Genomic DNA, 18,739 nt, shown 5'->3' on the forward strand with positions numbered 1-18,739 from the left:
GACCATGTTTCGTGGCCGACCAGCCACCCTCGATCGAGGTTGAAGAGGGAACATCTTACCAGCAAGGCAACAACAGTGTTGGGTTTTTGGAGAGAGAAAGAAAGGGGGAGGAAGAGAAAGGAAAAAATATGGTGGTGAGTGGTGTCCAATGATCCAAAACAGTAGTGGTGGTCGGTAATTGTGGTGGTGAATGTGAGGTGAAACGAAGAATATAGGGCAAAATTCAATCAAATAAATTTTTAAACTCAAAAACATAATGTCCCCTGAGTCTTTAATTGACTAAGTCTTTATTCTCCAAAGACTATTTAGAATGCCCCTAAGTTGCAGCCTAGTAGTTTTTACTATGATCTTTCTTCTCAGCCTCAGACTAAAAGAGACGTGCAATACCTGTGTGCAACAGGCCAGCCCGTAAATACTAACTACGAGGATAATTTTTTGGAATTCCTTTATGAATGCAATTTCAAATAGCTTTAGTCTATGATCAATTTTATTCCAAGCCAAGCTTGTATGACGGATACCGATTGATTCCAAATAGTTTTTTCATTCAGGCCTTTGAAAGTATTCTGGCGTGAACTAGAAAAGGCTCATAGGCAAGAATATAATAATATCCAGAGCCTCTACACTATGGCAAATTGGTTTTCAGTTGAAAAGCCAGAAACCCAATTTTAAAACATTCCCTCGTATATAATTTACATGATCACACCTTACAGAAACACATACTTCGTAGCATAAAAATATTTATAACTGATACTTATTCTAACATTGACATATAGACTGCAGCAGAGAACTACTTATTAGTCCAAAATGATCTTTCATGTTCTTATCCCTGGCCGAGAGTATCAGGTGGTTTCGATGACCCAAAGACGCCATTTCCGGCAACGTGATACTGAGATGCATATTTGTAAGTTGGGCCTTCAGTAGCTATAACAGGAGGTTCATTCAGAAATGCCCAGTCACTCCTTGTCCACCTATGATATATCCAAATCACACAATAAACAAGAATTCAGATTAACTACTCCAAAACTGAAAACACAAAGTTACCAACTTAACTTTTATGTGTTTGAATTTTGGGTTTTTAGTCTAATTGAAGTAGTTGATATGGAATATGAGTCATGGTCATGGTCAAACGGTTAGGGTTGGTGGGTTTGAAACGCTCAACTCTTACTTCGAACGTTTCTTCAAACTCGTATTCTGACAGCCTTAAGTAGTTAAGTATATGCAATTCAACCCTTATTGTATATTTGTATCTAGCTTAGCCAAGGTCTAAGTCAGGATCTAACAAACGAGTTAGGGTCAACCCGCAAGCCAGGGTCGGGTTTTGGCACGACTAGGAGGATCATCATCAGTACTCAGACTCACCAGTCGTTTCTCTTCATCAGTTTCTCCAGAGCTGTATCAGAATCAACAACCAAGAAGTTACCCTTTCTATCTGTCAAAGGCAACGAATTCGATCTCTGAAGCACCCCATATCCTGATTCAATCGCTGTCCTCTGAAATACATAGATAAAATTAGTGGTTTAAGAACAAAGGGATTTATCAGGAGGAAGAGCTATTACAAGTTTAAACTTCATACTGGTATGACTGTATTATGTTTGAGATGTTCTTTCTCAACTGAGTTCTTTGATCTCCAATAAGCTTCAATTTCTTCTTTCATCAAGGACTTGTTTCTCTGATATTTCACTGCGAAAACTCCCTCACTTGTCAGATACTAACTATCATTAAGAAGACACAAAAAGAACAAAAACAGAAAAAGATGAAGCAAATTTAGATGGAATTACCAGATTTAGGATCATGAATAGGTGAGTCCCAACCTGCCATAAGAGAACCCATTTCTAATCGAATATCAACTTTCAACTTTGAGACACAATCCTCAGAGTTTTACTAAAATCTGGTGCCTTCTTTAGTCTTTAAATAGGATAAAGTGAGTTGGTGGATCTTTAGCTAGTTTTATTCTTATCTCCAAACAAAACCCATAAACAAAAATAGTATTAAAGAAATCAAGAAAAGACAGAAGTTGTTAGTGCCACTTACTATTTATCTGCACATAAAGGATTTTGAGAGTGTCTGTTATGATACAAACATGGGAGCATGAAAAACCAAAAATAGATTAAGATAAATCCATTGATTCCTTGTATTTATCATCTATGAATTGCCATGCTGTCTCTTCTACACATGACATGTGTTTCTAAACTAGAATAGCTCAAAAACCCACTAGATTTCTCCCAAGTGGGTCAGTCTTCCTCCTAAAAGAATCAAGTTTATATATATATATATATATATATATATATATATATATATATATATATAGGAAAGGGTCATATCTTATCTAGTATTTGAATATGTCAACTTCATTTGACAGAGGATGAGATTAACAATTGAAATCCGGATTATGAAATTGTGGCCGCCCGTGTTAATGTTAACATTATTTGCAAGTAATACTAGACATAACAATTGACATTGTATTCAAATTATCAAGGCATTGGAATTGATAAACAACTTACTGCTGCTAGAACAGTCTGGTTAAAGGAGCCCATTTAGCCCAGTATTGAGAAAGCTCGGCCCATCCCGGCCCATAGCCAACTTCTTCCATTGACATTAAAATAATCAATACCTCAAGTAACATTAACCTTATTTCTCCAAAGAGATATCAGGCTGATTCATCATAATTTACCAAAATTTCACTTATTGGAGCCCTTTCTCATACAATTTTTCTCACTTGAGACAATCAATGAATACGAAATGCGACTCTATTTATGTAATGATGTAATCTTCAACATGGGCAGCCATATAACTTAAAGTAGTACTCGGAAATTGTTCAAAATCACCAGAAATCTCCACAAGAACAGTTCCCATCCAAGAAATGATGAAATCTATTTGAATCTCTTACTATAATCTCTCTCTTAGCAATTTTCGAAATAAACTTAATTGCTGAATGACAATCTCCACAAGTTCTTAGGTTCTTAAAAACCTTAATAGGTGTTCCAGGTGGAGTAGCAATAATACCAAAAGCAATAGCAAGCTTTTCGCTGTGATAAGTCAAATTCTGTTCCTTTTGTTCCTCTTCCACGTCGTGTAACACAAAATCTGTTTTCGGGATATACCCTTCTTCCTTCATCATTATTGCCAACTTCTCCAAATAGTCATGAATTTCTTTGGTTTTGGGATGTGAGTTATCTCCTACCAAGAATTTATGAACCTTTCTCTCAACTTCGATCCAACTTAAACCTGGTTTCTTTACCACTCCTCTGTCATCCATACTCTTTCTGATCTTCGCCTCTTCGTCCCACATCCCAGCAGCAGCGTAAATGTTCGCTAATGTAACATAAGTTGCTGGATTCTCAGGCTCTATTTCAAACAATGCTTCTGCAGCTCGTTTCGCCAATTTAAGGTTTCCATGAATTCGACAGCCACCAAGTAGGGAAGCCCACAGAAACCTATCGGGCTTCATCGGCATATTATCGATAAGTTTTTCAGCTTCATCAAAGCGGCCAGATCTTCCCAACATGTCAATAACACATGCATAATGATCGGCAGTATGTGATAATCCATATTTCTCACTTATCGAATTGAAATACTCAAGCCCTTTATCAACTAATCCAGCATGAGTACAAGCTGAAAGGACCCCGACAAATGTAATGTGATCAGGTTTAGTTCCGGATTTTAGTAGCAATTCAAAATAACGAAGTGCTTCCTCAGGTTGACCATTTTGAGCATACCCGGAAATTATGGACGTGCACGAAACAAGATCTGGTTGCTTCATGCCTTCGAAAACTCTCTTTGCAGTTTCAATATTCCCACATTTTGAATACATATGGACAAGGGCACTTGCCGCAAAGGAAACCGGATCGAACCCATTTCTAATCATGTACCCATGAACTTGTTTTCCAATATCTTCTGCAGCTTGAGCTGTGCAAGCATTCAAAATCCCAGCAAAAGTGAATTCATTGGGTCTAATCCCGGATCTCAACATGTCGGAAAACAACTCAAAACCCTCTTTTCTCTTCCCTCCTTCGATGTACCTAGCAATCATGGTTGTCCACGAAACAACGTCTTGATTCAACATTCTATCAAAAATGTGTCTTGCTTCTTCTATACTCCCACACTTTGCATACATATCAGAAAGTGAACTCCAAACCACAGTATCTGAATCCAACCCAATCCTCATTAGATGACAATGAATTTCTTTACCAACCCTTAAACAAGGAAAAGCAGCTGAAGCAGCAAGAGCACTTGAAACTGTGAACTTATTACTCTTCAACTTTTCATCTACTTGCATTTTTCTATACAATTCAAGAGCTTCTCTAGGTCGATCATGTCGAACGTACCCAGAGATCATCGTACTCCACGAAAAATTATCCTTTCTTGGCATTTCTCTAAACATTCGGAAAGCTTCTTCTAATTTTCCAGCCTTGGCATATCCAGATAACATAGTATTCCAAGAACACAAATCTCTCTCAGTCATTTCGTCGAACATCTTTCGTGCATCACTTAAACTATCACATTTTGAGTACATATCAAGAATACGATTACAAATGAAAACCCCAGGTTTAAACCCAGATTTCTTAGTATGGGTATGAACCTTTCTACCCTCATCAAGTGCTCGAAGCTGGAGGCAAAGCTGAAGGAGAGAAGAGTAAATAGTGGCAGAAGGGCGAGTTTTAGAATGATCTAAAAGGTCTAGAATGTGAATTGCTTCTTTTAATCGTTTCTGTTGACAAAGAGTATCAATGGCTTCTGTGAATTTTTTTTCTTGGCATAAACGGTTGATTAGAGTATCATCATTGCTTGGTTTGAAAAAAGATTTCTTGGAGTAGTAGTTATTAGATTGAGCCAAAGAAGAGATGAACTTCTGATGTGGGGTTTGATTTCTGAGATTAGATTTCAGAATAATTCTGAGAGGTAGTGATTTTGCCCTCATCTTAGGTGTTGGCTTTGAGGCTGATTGAAGCGCTTAGAAGCAAAATCTTTAATTTTGCCGCTTTTATTTGAAAAAACACATTGAACCTTGGGTTGTCTCTGCCATAACCCATAGGCCATGGGGCAACCCAAATTTTATTGGCCATGGGTTATGGTATGGCACAGTCAAATTTTATTAGTATCTTTATGAACACTTAAAAGAAGAAATAAAATTGGTTAGTTCGGGCCGGAATAGCCCGATGCCTGGATTACCCGGTATTTTAGGCGGACATGGATGGACGAGAGACAACTCAATTTTGTCAATTGTCTACCCGTTTGTCCGACAGTCCGAGTGGACAAATTTAAAATGTGTGTTCCGTCCGGACCGGAGAAGTATGTGTCCGCAGACTACCTGTTCAGTATGTTTCCCACCCCTTGTCGGAGGGTTGTATGCACCAACCCATTGACCCAGAAGAGATGGGAGTGGTAGTAGGTTGCCGATAAATTACCCAATACAAACTAAGTGAATGAAATCAGACATTAAAAGACGTTGGTTTATTTACATTTTGTTTAATGCAGTGAGATAGTGAAGTTATACAAAAATGATTTGTTTGGTGAATTCACGGCTGACAAGGATTGGTGAACCACAAGATTTTTGAAATTTTGAGTTTTGGGAGATTTGCTGTTTGGACCCCCTTTCATATAATTCACTTGCTGTTTGGACTCCCTTTTTCCAGAGTTGCACTTTGGACTCCCTTTTGACAGAATCAAAAGAGAATATTCCGTCTCTAAAGTTATACTTTAAATAATTCCCGGATTACCCTTATATAATTGATATTGCACTTCGGACTCCCTAATTTATTTAACTCAAGCAAGCCGATGTGTGCCATGTGAACGGAGATCAAGGATCCAAAGATTCAGTCCATATGAAATGGGAGACTCGTTGGCCCGTCTCTTACCCACGGTTATGTCTTATTAGCCCTAGGTTATGGCTTCAGAGTTCAGAGGCCATCGTGAGCACTCCTTCTACATCAATTAATGGATAATTATCAAATTGACTACTAATGAATCAAAACAAAAGTTGGATTGAAGTCTCTTCTTCTTCTTTCGGAAATTGGCCAAAGTCTCTTCTTCTCTACGTTCTGTTTAATTTTCGTTGATTACTAAATGAATCAAAACAAAAGTTGGATTCAATCTTCCATTATCTCTGTTGAAACTAACAAAAGCAGAGTTAAGTTAGCCCTAATAAACATGCAATTCCAACAGAAATCAAATAAATAAAGCTTTAGAACAACAATTTTACCTTTAAATGAGGATTGAGTAACAAAATGAACCAGGTTCTAGTGCTTGTAATCTGTACCAAGATTGTTCAATCCGAAGAGTTAGAGAGAGATAGCAAAAATAGAGTTCCATTCACTCTTCAACTTCAGCCATGAAAGAAAATGATAGAGAGAGAGATTTAGAGCGAGAAAGTGGAGAGAGATTTAAGTTAACCTAATTAACTATACCATTACAAATAGATTTTCCATGAAATAACAATCTCGATTCATTTACCATGAAATAATAATCAAATTCCGACAATAGGGAAGAGCAATTTCGCTCCTTACATAAGAGAGTTCGAAGGTGGAATAGCGGGAAGATTTAGTAATGGTAGAATTGCTACTGATTTCATTTCTGAAGCATTTGGAATCAAACCGGGTATACCAGCTTATTTGGATCCTATGTATAATATAAAAGATTTTGCCATCGGAGTAACATTTGCTTCAGCTGGAACTGGTCTTGATAATAAAACTTCAGATATTCTTGTAAGTTCACTAATGGTATAGTTAATTAGGTCAACTTATTACTAATACTACTTTTAGCATTTCTTTTTTCTTCTCAATCCATTTGCTTCCTCTCCCAGTCAGTCAGATTTTGTTTGCAAGCTAGAGTTCGAATGAAAGAAGATGAAGGTCGATGGAGGGTTTTGACAGTCAGATGGATTTCTTTATCCCAGGGTCAGTTAGCGGGTTGACTATTTAGGTTTAGTTAACATGTGGGTTAAAAAATAGGTTAGGTTAGGTTATGTAGAGGGTAAAATAGTATTCCTCATTTGCTTAGGGTAAAATAGTACTTTCATCTCAAAAATATTTTTGCACTGTTATATTTAACTATTTTTTTGAAAAAGGGAGTCCAAAGTGCAACTTTAGAAAAAGGGAGTCCAAACAGCAAGTGAATTATATGAAAGGGGGTTCAAACAGCAAATCTCCCTTGAGTTTTTAGGAATTTTCTGTTTACTTTGGACTTATGGTGTTATTAAAGCCTATTTCTTAGAATTAGGCCCAAAATTTCTTACAATGCACTAGATTTTGTAAGATAATTCATAAATCAATATTCAAATTTGAAAAACAAATTAATTAGATCAAAGATTTCTCGGGTGCACTCTGGTGAGATAAAAGGGCTATACCCTTCGGCCAAGTGCTCCTGTTGTAGATTTTTAGAGGCATCCCTGGATAGGTTAACGAGAATATCGAGTCGGGCAGACATTGGGCAGTGGGCACCTCAGAATTGAATAGTGTGAGGGAACAAGAAATACCAGACAAAGTGTGGACATAAATCTTACGTAACTTTCTTTGATTCGTGTTTCTGATGATTATGATCTACTAAACCGCGAATCAAGACAAACTAAATAAGATTTATGTTGTTAATAAACTTTGATGGCACATATCAAGAGAACAAAGCTTCTGTGGGTATAGTTATTAGAGACTCATCCAACAATATAATACTTCAAGAAGGTAAAATCACCACCCCCAAATCGGCATTGGATAGTGAGGCGAGAGCCTTACTGCTAGCTTTACAATCGGCGTTCAGTTTAGGTTTCCATAGGATATATATATGTGGAGATTCTTTAACCCTAATTAAAGCCATATTGGACGGTGAAGATGAAGTCCCCTGGAGGATACAATCAACGGTTCTCCTTATTCAACAACAGCTATCTCTTTTCCAAAAATATGTCCTCAATTGGGTGCCACGTTGTGAGAACTTTCTAGCCCATAACCTGGCAAAATCTGTTTTAGGGACAGATTTACTTTAATTTCATGTTAGCACCCTGGGTTTGTCAGTATTGCTATCATTTCTGTTTACTTCATTGTAATTCGCTTATTGCCTTTTTGGCCCTTAATGAAGTATCTATTCCAAAAAAAAATAAAAAAAATAAATAAGATTTATGTTTAGAGTCGGTCTAATTTTTCTTATAAATAGTACTCGGATTATGATGAGTTAACTTCTCCACCAGACTATGAACATTCCGGCAGGTTATTGGACTATCCGGCTATTCCCACAATCCTACCCCACCCAGGTACACTCATCTAACGGTTGTGTACTTCAAATTCAAATCCTATGGACGAAGATGATACGGAGTATGACACTAAACTCTATCTTGCAACAGTGTATAAGGACTCATATTCAGTTTCGAGATTTACCACTTCAAAATTCTCTAATTCAAATTCAAATCCTCTATAAACGTAACGGCACCTGAAAATCGCGATTCTTCATATCTTTAAAGAACTAAACTCAAAAATCAAATCCCATTCAAAATAATCACCCACGCTAATTATTTGCATCATCAACGATCAATCTCACAATATCTTATAACCCTAACTCTGCCATTTCCAGGAACAGTTTTTAAGAACAGAATCATCGATTTCCTTAGGTTTGATCTTACCCACCTTGAATTTTTTTCCCATTTTTCTTGTTTTTATTATAAATTTATGATTTATATGTTATTTTCTACTTAAATATTAATCCCATTATCGTTTTATTCAGTAATCATCTCATGGATTTCTCTAGTTTTCTTAATTGAGAAAATTATCCCCTGTTTTCGCTACTCCGATTTCTTTTAGAAAAAACTCAAATCTTGAAACCCCAGAAACCCTAATCTTTAGTCTTGAATTAATTCTTGTTTGAAAAATCATATTGTTGAGAATGGGTCATTTCTGTTTTTAAATTTCTTGTACTTAATATCAAATCATAGTCAATTTTATGTTTTAGTTTTTATTTGCAGGTGGGTTCAAAATTTTTGGAGAGATGAACGATTTAATGACCAAATCGTTTCTGAGTTATGTAGAACTGAAGAAACAAGCTATGAAAGATCTTGAAATGGTTCCGGATATCGAGACAGGGAGACTCGGCCCAACCGATACAGATAACCTTTCAATGTTCTTTAAAGAAGTAGGTTTAATCAAGAAAGAGATGGAAGAAATTAGAAGTTTACTTGTTAATCTTCAAGACCTAAATGAAGAGACAAAAACAACTCACAGTGTTAAAATTTTACGCGGGTTAAGAGATCGAATGGATTCCGACATGGTTACTGTTTTAAGAAAGGCGAAAAACATCAAGTTCAGACTCGAATCACTAGACAAATCAAATGTATCAAATAGAGACATTTCTTTGACATATAGAGAAGGAAGTTCGGTCGATCGAACTCGAATTTCTGTAACGAATGGGTTAAGAATTAGATTGAAAGATTTGATGAATGATTTCAAGAATTTGAGAGAAAGAATTGTTTTAGAACACAAGGAAGGATTGAAAAGGAGGTATTTTAATGCAACAGGGGAAGTACCAAGTGAAGAATTTATTGATAAGATGATTAAAGAAGGTGGAAGAGTTGAAGTATTTGCTGAGAAAGAAGAATTGAATTTGGAGAATCAAGAAAGACAGAAAGCTTTGAAGGAAATACAGAGGAGTTTAATGGAGCTTCATCAAGTGTTTCTTGATATGGCAGTTTTGATTGAGGGTCAAGGAGAAGAAATGGATGATATTGAGGCGAATGTGGCTCGAGCGGGAGTAATGATAAGCGGTGGAACCGATCAACTTTTTGCGGCTAATTCGGCGAAGAAAAGGGATAGAATGAGTATATGGGTTTGTTGGGTATGGATTGTGGTTCTAGTCCTTGTTTTGATAGGTACAATTTCTACCTTAAGTTCTTGAAAGAAGGTTATCAAAATTTAGGTTTATTTCTTGTTCTCTAGAATGTGGTATCTATTTTTGTGAACAATCAGGCAAATTCTGAATAAATTGATGTTCCTAGTTAACCTGTTGTTTGCAGCCTGTTTGTTTTAATCATGTGGATTGGCTCTCATTCCAAAATGCCCCCTAACTAACAATTCCATCCGTCGTTTTAAGTGTACGTAATTGAATTAGTTAGGGGGTAAAGTTGAATTAGTTAGGGGAATAGGGGGTAAACGGTTCATTGGACAAAATATGGTGACAAAATGTTTGAGTTTGTCAAATCTTCAGGGCCACAAAATAGTTTTGATAAAGGTGAGCAGAAGTGAGCTCATTTCATTCACATCTCCTAGAGTTATTCAATCATTACGTTGATACATCGTGAGTATCGACATGAACTAAATGAATACATACACGACTATGACACCGACATTTGTGAACCCTTCAAACCATTTAACAACTATATAGTAAGCCTAAGAGTCATTTACATTGAATAATGGAAGAGGGTAAACTACGACTCTTGGTGATCAAACCCATGACTTGTTGGTCTTTCAAATAGTTACCCGACCAACTAAGCTAGGAGATAATTAGGACTTCTTAACACAAACCTACAATCCAAAGAGTAGAGATGTTACAAGATACACATCTTACCTACCACTAGCATGGGTAACGAAAGAAAAAGTCGTCGTTTTTTAGTTGAATGCACCCGTCTAGAAGGACTTTCTACTTGTTAATTTAGGGCCAAATAGTTTGAAGTTTATCTCTTAACAAAGCAATCCTCATATCTAGTAAAAGTTATTACTTTCCATACTTTCTCTACTACTTCTCGTATCCATTGCTTCAAAGTAAGTTTTCGCCATATAAAACAAACAAAACAAGTGCGGTTAGAGGGTAAGTCATATAAATCGTGGCCATCCATTTTTTTGTGTTAGTTTATTTGTTCGATTTGGATACAAACCAAGACAATGCATTTGTTATAGGTATTCGGGTATACTCTTTATATTTGTCTTTAAATTAAACAACTCCCTAAGATCTCTCGAAACTCTTATATAATTAATAATCCCAATCTCTAATCTCCCCTCCATGGGACCTCTGTCTCACTCTTCTCCACAATCATCTCTCTTTCTCAACCTAGTTTCCAAAAGTATAACCATTATTTACTTAATATTAGTCAAGGAAGTTTAATGCTCACATATCTACTAGAGAGAGTTGATAATTGAAGATCACTGCAATGATCTCGCTGTTGTTACTTATCTTTTTGGCCTTTGGCTCACATCAAGTGAGATCCCTTCCACAACACCTGAACTCCTCCTCAAGGTATCCTTTTTCCCTCTCACGGGCCTTTATGATAAGTTTGTACTGATCCAAATCAAAATCAATTGACAATGAGTGGAGAGAAACTAGATATTGTATTTTTGGTTACCAGATCATCATTCTCTCACGTGACACTATTCTCACACCCCTTTTTACTTATGTCATTCCTTGAACGTAACCCATATCTTTTTTTCTTTCCGGTTAAATAGAAAACACATGCCTTTCAACAAAAAATAAATAAATAAATAGAAAACACATGTAATTTTTGAACCTAGTACTTGTGAGCCTAGCTCTTGTACATTGTTAAGTGTGAGTATAATCCCACGTGAGAAAATGGTGATCTAGTAACCAAGAATATAATGTCTATGTCTGCTTCACTGATTGCCAATTGTCAAGTATTAAATCCCTTACAAGGACCCTCCAAACTTCATCCGTCAAGCTAACCTACACTGTTTCTATTCCTGTATTCCATGGGTGCTTATAGTATTAAGTACTGGAGTCGCTCTCTTCACATTCATATTTATGGTTCTTCTTTCCTTGCCATCGAACGAAACCATTATGGCAAAACTTTTAGGAGATAAAAACTTTCGCGTTGCCATTGTGGAACCTAGATTCTCGTAAGGGATACTTCATCTCTCTCGCCACCTCTCTGGCAAAAAGGTCGTTGGACGAAAATTGTCGTTCGACGACTTTTTGCCTGAAAAGAGGGATGAGGTGGCGAGAGAGAGATGAAGTAGAGGTGAGAAGTGATAAAATGGAGGAGAGAGGAGAGATGAGGTGGAAATAGAGGTTTTAAAACTCTCTTTTTTAAGAATAACTCTAGTTTGGTCTCTAAAGGCGTTTCTGGAAAAGTTGAACAAGTTTTGGCATTTAGAGGCCAAATCAAACTACCAGACACTTACGGGGCTAAAATGGCGAGTTGGTCTCAAAGTGAGAGTCAAAATAGAATTGACCTTAAAATTAACCTACCCACTAAAACTTGAACAAAAATGGTACTTAACCCGTCTCTCCGCTGAATTTTGGCCGGGTGACGTGACCGGAAAAAAATTAGAGAGAGAAAGTGTTTGATTTTGTGACGCCTAGTTAACGATATTGTTCCCGCTTTTGACACCCTACACAGATATGAGGTTTTTTCTCTTGGTATAGGCTCCACGAGCCCACTCAAAATACATCTCCACTTACCAAGCTTAGGTGTACATCTATGGCCCAGGCTCCGAATACTCTCGCAAACGATGTGGGACTATCCCAATCCTCCACCTTCAGCGAAGAGCTATCATCGGTACCACTAGTGACATCCCAGCCCTCAGCAGTTAAGGATATTGTCTCTGTTTTTTACATCTCACACGGGTACGAGATTTTGTTGTTGGCAAAGGCTCTACAAGCTCATCCACAAGACCTCTCAACTTACCAAACCTAGGCGTACATTAATAGCTCAGGCTCCGAACACTCACGCGAATGATGTGAGACTATCGCAGATTTTATCTCTGGATTTTGTCTTACCACGTCACTCGATCGGAATTATGCCGAAAAATGGGTCAGGCATTCTATCATGGTTGAAACTTGAAAGCAAGATTTTCATATTAAGAAACTAACATGTGAGTCTTACCATGGGTTCCACATGAATGTTTTCGACCAATACACATCAGATTAGGACTGATGGTAATAAAAGAAGTTAGACAATTCAAATCTAAATTTGATCAAGTTTCTCAATTTCACATGTATAACAAAACAAGGGCAATTTGGTTTGATAGCTTTAATCAATGTAAATGACATGTTATCAGAAGATCACAAATGAATAAGACTGTTGTTTCAACGGTCTCTTGACGGCCGGTTTAACGGTATCTTGATGTAATTAGAGTGTAACTTAAATTATACGTCTAATTTACAAATGGTATAAGGATGGTGTAAATATAACCATCTAATGTTTCTCTTTCTAACTTAACCAAACGTGCTCTGAGAGTTCATTAGAAATGTCACAGCGCATATTTAGTTCTTCATTTGTGATACAACAACGGAAAACCTAGATATATTTGGGAGAGAATTCCAAATCAACGGCCGGAACTTCCTCTTGATTTAGGGCACAAATCAAAATGAAGTTGACAATTCAATCACAACTATTGATTTGGGATTCCCTCCCAAATCTGTCTAGGATTTCTGTTGCTAGGTCATTTTCCTTCTATTCCTCCTCAACTATTCATAGATAAGGAAATCCTTGTCAATTGAACTTATATAGAGTTAGGTTTCACACGTGATATGTTTAAAAGCGACAGGGTTCCACGTTTTTGAAAAAAACGATTATTAACCTCAAAGAACGTCACACGACCGTCACGTGAAAGAGCATGTGAAAATAGTCTTTTTTTTTTTTTTTTGTTGAAAGATGTGAAAATAGTCTCATGTAGAAAAAGATTAATCTCTTAACCAAAAATGTAATATCAAGGTCATCTTCACTTATTGCTAATTAGTTTTGAGTTGAATAACCACAAAATTAACACTACTTATTGCACAAAATAAAAGAGCTTGGTATTTTCCTCTTCAAATTTCATATGTCCAATTTCCAAATGAATTACTCATAAGTAAATAATTCACATTATTAGAATTATTTTGTTTCTCTTCCAATATCTACTTTCAAGGAAAGAAGTTACTTCACCAACTCAAAGTGTCAGATCTAGTTTACCATAAAAATGATGATTTTATAAAAGAAGATTGAGTTTTGGGAATGGTTGACACTTTCTTTCTTGAAGTTAGATGGGAATCCAGCGTTTCTGAAATTGACAAATGAATGAATATGGGGTGATATTTCACATTTAACGTTCCGTTAGAGAGCATAGTTTTACGTTTTCGCATTCTTCCCTTAATAGTTTAGTTCTCTCTGATAGATTGGCTAACCTATTTTGATATAAAAGCTCTTCCTAAGTAGCTAGATAAACGTACGAACAAACAAGAAGTGATATATTTCTCGGTTTGGTTGTATTGCGCTCAAGTGAGTGTTTGGCGAGTAATATATATTCATATATATATGGAAGACATGCTCTTGTTGTTAGCTCTAACGATTTTGGCTTGTGGCGTTTTGGAAGCTAAATCCCTACCGGGACATGTGAATTCTTTCGTAGGGTAAAATTACCATCTGTCTCTATCTCTCTGTTCCCTGCACACTCGCTCACGATATATCCCATTTATGTCACAAGATGTGACCAACTCGCTTGTTTAGCCGCCTAGAGCATCCTGAGCTCAAAACGACCAAAGCAGTCGTTTTGTGTCCCAACGTAGCTAAGGGTTTCATTTTTCAGTACTAAGAAAAATCAATATACTGCATTTATACACTTTTTCTATGCTAGTTATACACTTTTTCAGCATTTTAAACTAAATTTACTTTCTTCTTACAGGGATGGAGGAGGACTATCCAACAAACACAATCTTGGTGGTAATGGGCCTATGGGACATAAGATTCATCATGACTGCACTGTCATTAGTCCCAATTTATCATCTTGTCATCAATCTAATGGAGCACCCACCATAACAGTAAACTGTTGCCCTCCTAAACTTGAAGAACCCTTCATTGATTTTCAATTCCCTATTCATAACAAACCTCTTCGTATTCGTCGGCCGGCCCACCTAGTCGACGATGAATATATTGCCAAATATAACAATGCCATATCCATTATGAAATCTCTTCCTTACGATGACCCTCGAAACTTTGTGCGTCAATCTAACCTGCACTGTGCATATTGCACTGGTGCTTATAACACTAAGTACTCAAATCGCTCTCTTGACATTCATGATTCGTGGATCTTCTTTCCCTGGCATCGAATGTATTTACATTTCTACGAAAGAATTTTGGCGAAACTTATAGGAGACGACACTTTCGCTTTACCATTCTGGAATTGGGATTCTGCAGAGGGAATGGTTATTCCAAACATGTATTTGAATGGCTCTCTCTTTGACGAAAATCGGGATTCTTCTCATTTACCACCTAGGGTAATTGATCTCAACTATTTTCGTGTTGATAGTGAGCTTAAAGATGACGATGTACTGATCCAAAGAAACCTAGCTCTCTTGTATACCCAAATGGTATCGGGTTCTAGAAAACCTGAGCTTTTCATGGGATGTCGTTACAAGAACAGTGAGAATGGTTCTTGTATAGGAAGTGGGACACTGGAAGTTCTACCTCATAACAGCATTCATTCTTGGGTAGGAAGTAGTTTGATTCCTTACAGAGGAGACATGGGTGTGTTCTACTTAGCTGCCCTTGATCCAATCTTTTTTGCCCACCACTCGAATATGGATCGACTTTGGGAAGTCTGGAGAGAAATGAGAATGTCAAACCAACCCGATTTCAAAGACCCGGATTGGCTAAACTCTTATTTCTTCTTCTACAATGAGAACTCACAACTTGTTCGTATTAGAGTTCGCGATGTTTTAGATATAACAAAACTTGGGTATAGTTATGAAAGGGTTGATACTCCATGGTTAAATGCTAGACCTAAGCCTTCAGTGCCACCGAAGATTGCTCGTGAAAAACTCAAGTTAATGAACATGAATACATTTTCTTGTTCCAAGTTTGAGCCAGAGGGTCGAAAACTAGATAGCATAATAAGAGCTAAGGTTAGTAGACCAAAGAAGTGTAGGAGCAAGAAAGAGAAGAAAGAAGAAGAAGAGGTTTTGGTAGTTTATGGAATTGATATGAGCAAGGAGGTGGGTATTAAGGTTGAGGTTTATGTTAATCTAGTGAGTGAAGATGATGAGATTGATATAGGTCCAGAATCAAGAGAGTTTGCAGGGACTATGTCTAGACCAAGAAATGGTGACAAGTCATTAGACAAGAAGATTGATCTCAAGTTGGGGATAACAGAGTTAATCGGAGATTTAGAAGCAGAAGATGATGATTGGATTTTGGTAACGTTGGTACCCCGAGCTGGGACTGGAGTCAATAGCACCATAGATGGGATTCGGATCGAATATATGACTTAATATATATACTTTTTATACTTGCAAGTTCATGAAGCTTAGCTAGAATGCTAGTTGAGCTCTACTCAATATTGTTTGTCTAAACTTCTAGTTTCTATATGTGAGTTTATGTGTTGATGATAAAATTGAATAATAATAATCCCATTGGGTTTAGTAAATTATAATCTAAGGGTTGTGATAGGTGGAGCGAAAAAAATAAATAACTACAAAAAACAAGGAAAAAAAATGTCCCAAACAAGAAACGGGAGTGTTACATGTACAAAATCCTTGACAAGAATCTTGTCAAAGTTTCTTTGTACACTTAGCATTTCCCAACAAGAAAAGTATGGACTTGATGAAAGAAATTTAATCCATTTTACTTTCCATCACTTCGTGTTTTGGAAAAGTTAGTTGAATTTTGTTCCACTCCTGGGTCAAAATTTTCTTTGTAAACCCAGTACATTTTTTAGGTTTTAGCTCTGCAGAAAGGGTTGCATTTGTCTAGGCGAGTGCAGTTCGTACAAATTTATATATATATATTCTGAATTTGGTTGTTATAGATTTGTACAAATTCACATCAAAAACTCAAACCTAGAGAATATTGAACATGACTCCAACCAAAAAAGAAATTGGGTTTTGAACAAAATTTGGTATTCTATACACTTTCTTACTTTTTATTCTGGTCGAAAAGAATTCTATAGGCACCTCCCTCGCTGATAGAATATCCCATCTCAACTCTTTTTTTTGGCCAGCGCTTTGGGGAAAGCTAAATAGTTTCCGGGGTGTGAATTTTAAAGAGAATATGTAGAATTTTAGAAATTTTCCGGGAAATAAAAAAAACACTCCACCTCACCTCACTCTCTCTCCACCTCACCTCTTTGTCTTCTCCGATTAGGTCGCCGGCCGAAAAATTTTCCGGCCGGCGACCATGAAAAAAAAAATTTCACTCTCTCTCTCTCTTTAGAAACTCCGGCGAAGGGGTTTCCCTTCGCCGGAGTTTCTAGAGAGAGAGTAAAAAAAATTATTTTTTTTTTCATGGTCGCCGACCGAAAAATTTTCCGGCCGGCGACCTAATCGGAGAAGATAAAGAGGTGAGGTGGAGAGAGAGAGCTGAGGTGGAGAAGTATTTTGCTTTCCCCCTAAATAAAATTGACCAATTTTTACGAAGTCTTCAAATTCTGAAAACTATTTAGCTTTTCCCAAAGCGCTGGCCTTTTTTTTGTTGAGAGTATCTCATCTCAACTTGGTTGAGTTCTGTTCAACAAAAAAAAAATTGGTCGAGTCTATCATATGTGTCTTTTTTTTTTCTTTTTAATCAAGAAAAAGAGAATGAATTAACAAAATCTAATTATTAGATTACGTTATCATAGATAAGCAATGATCAAATAATACAAGCGTGATTTTCTTATCATGATTATTCTTCTTTATATTTTGTTACTTTATCCTCATAGAGTCCTCATTCATTGGACATATATAATAATATTTTTTTTAGAACATGTCAAATAGTTTTGACTTCAACTTTTACTTAAAGCTGTGTGTTAACAAATCCAAGATGTTTTCTTTAGCTTTTAATTTAATTTACTAGCTAAGTATATATCTAAATTCACTCAATTAGACAATTTTCTCAACGAGTTCAACAAAAAAAAAAAGACAGTTTTCTCATCTATAGAGAACAAGCTTTTACAAATGTCCCGATTCAACTAGCATTACAATATTCTAACTCTTAGTTGTAACGTGTTATAAATATCTGATAAATTACCATCAACCGTATTGACGAATTGATGTGATCTACTTATAAGGTGGAGATTTTTTTTTGAATAATTGCAGTGTCTTAAAGTCATGTCTTTTAACCAACTTGATCTTCCTTCCAAATGTTATATGTATACAATATATAACACTTCCAATTACAAAAGACCATTCATATATGCTAATTTATATATGGGTACCCACAACTTTCGACCTAACTTTGGAAGTAATAAATTCCATATAGAAAACACTATGCATGGGCTCTACATCTATACATATACTAATCATTTTAAGAAAGAAAACGAAATAAAATAAAAATGTTTCCAAGCAAGCAAGTGAGCAACTCACCTTTAGATCCATTAACTTTCAAGTAGCAAGTATATATATGTAGAAGACAAGTACTATATTATAAATAAACTAGAATAAATATACAAACAAAAACTTCTTTATACATTTGAAAATGTTGCTAAAGTAAGCAATGTATAAGCTATATACGTGACCTAATTGATAAAATTAGATGAAAGACCATTAAATGACATAAAGGATAAAATTAGATGAATGATAGTTTTTTTTTGATGAAGTAGATGAATGATAGTTGGTTGGAAAAATTGGTGTAAACTAAGGGTAGAAATGTGGTTTGTATTTAACAAAATGGAAAAGAATTCTCAATAACAAAGTTGTTTACTTGTCTAAGAAATTTAAATGTTTTGGAAATTTCATTTTACTTTTCTAAGTCTTCGTAAGCCCACATCAGGTAACACACTAAGTATAATGGCCATTATAAGACATATGCTGATATACACATTAATCTAAGTAACGTGTTGTGAGGATAAGAATTGTTAAAACAGATAGT

General features: G+C 36.2%; 4 protein-coding genes across 6 annotated transcripts; 2 read left to right on the forward strand and 2 right to left on the reverse strand.

Annotated features, from left to right (window-relative positions):
* Positions 1-636: 636 nt before the first annotated feature.
* On the reverse strand, positions 637-2,064 carry LOC147569611 (DNA polymerase epsilon catalytic subunit A). Its single transcript, XM_086656090.1, has 4 exons — positions 1,779-2,064; positions 1,574-1,680; positions 1,360-1,490; positions 637-968 (listed from the first exon to the last, which is right to left on the reverse strand). Exons 1-4 carry the CDS (start codon positions 1,828-1,830, stop codon positions 821-823), a joined length of 438 nt encoding a protein of 145 aa, XP_086512216.1. The 5' UTR covers positions 1,831-2,064; the 3' UTR covers positions 637-820.
* A 375-nt stretch (positions 2,065-2,439) lies between these two features.
* On the reverse strand, positions 2,440-5,078 carry LOC147569612 (Pentatricopeptide repeat (PPR) superfamily protein). Its single transcript, XM_086656079.1, has one exon. The coding sequence runs from the start codon at positions 4,916-4,918 to the stop codon at positions 2,822-2,824; it is 2,097 nt and encodes a 698-aa protein (XP_086512205.1). The 5' UTR covers positions 4,919-5,078; the 3' UTR covers positions 2,440-2,821.
* Positions 5,079-8,358: 3,280 nt separating this feature from the next.
* SYP112 (syntaxin of plants 112) lies at positions 8,359-9,984 on the forward strand. Of its 2 annotated transcripts, none has more exons than XM_086672195.1 (2): positions 8,359-8,587; positions 8,939-9,984. In XM_086672195.1, exon 2 carries the CDS (start codon positions 8,962-8,964, stop codon positions 9,862-9,864), a length of 903 nt encoding a protein of 300 aa, XP_086528321.1. In that variant the 5' UTR covers positions 8,359-8,587; positions 8,939-8,961; the 3' UTR covers positions 9,865-9,984. The 2 variants fall into 2 exon arrangements, with proteins under 2 accessions (XP_086528321.1, XP_086528312.1); XM_086672186.1 differs by having other exon boundaries at positions 8,483-8,587; positions 8,926-9,984.
* A 965-nt stretch (positions 9,985-10,949) lies between these two features.
* On the forward strand, positions 10,950-16,319 carry LOC147569614 (aureusidin synthase-like). 2 transcript variants are annotated; one of them, XM_086656154.1, is made up of 2 exons: positions 10,950-11,199; positions 14,580-16,319. In XM_086656154.1, exons 1-2 carry the CDS (start codon positions 11,114-11,116, stop codon positions 16,162-16,164), a joined length of 1,671 nt encoding a protein of 556 aa, XP_086512280.1. In that variant the 5' UTR covers positions 10,950-11,113; the 3' UTR covers positions 16,165-16,319. The 2 variants fall into 2 exon arrangements, with proteins under 2 accessions (XP_086512280.1, XP_086512279.1); XM_086656153.1 differs by lacking the exon at positions 10,950-11,199 and adding an exon at positions 14,153-14,307.
* The last annotated feature ends 2,420 nt before the right edge of the window (positions 16,320-18,739 follow it).

This window comes from Eschscholzia californica, unplaced genomic scaffold, assembly GCF_041429995.1.
Source record: "Eschscholzia californica isolate CP2 unplaced genomic scaffold, dmEscCali1.0.p SCAF_1, whole genome shotgun sequence".
Classification (NCBI taxonomy): Eukaryota; Viridiplantae; Streptophyta; class Magnoliopsida; order Ranunculales; family Papaveraceae; genus Eschscholzia; species Eschscholzia californica.

Coding starts and splice junctions, on each gene's coding strand:
- LOC147569614 (XM_086656153.1), top strand. CDS start 14,213: ATGGAAGACATGCTCTTGTTGTTAGCTCTAACGATTTTGGCTTGTGGC. Junction 14,308..14,579: donor CATGTGAATTCTTTCGTAGG/GTAAAATTACCA, acceptor TTCTTCTTACAG/GGATGGAGGAGGACTATCCA.
- LOC147569612 (XM_086656079.1), bottom strand. CDS start 4,918: ATGAGGGCAAAATCACTACCTCTCAGAATTATTCTGAAATCTAATCTC.
- SYP112 (XM_086672195.1), top strand. CDS start 8,962: ATGAACGATTTAATGACCAAATCGTTTCTGAGTTATGTAGAACTGAAG.
- LOC147569611 (XM_086656090.1), bottom strand. CDS start 1,830: ATGGGTTCTCTTATGGCAGGTTGGGACTCACCTATTCATGATCCTAAA. Junction 1,491..1,573: donor AACATAATACAGTCATACCA/GTATGAAGTTTA, acceptor TATGTATTTCAG/AGGACAGCGATTGAATCAGG. Junction 969..1,359: donor CTGATGAAGAGAAACGACTG/GTGAGTCTGAGT, acceptor GATATATCATAG/GTGGACAAGGAGTGACTGGG.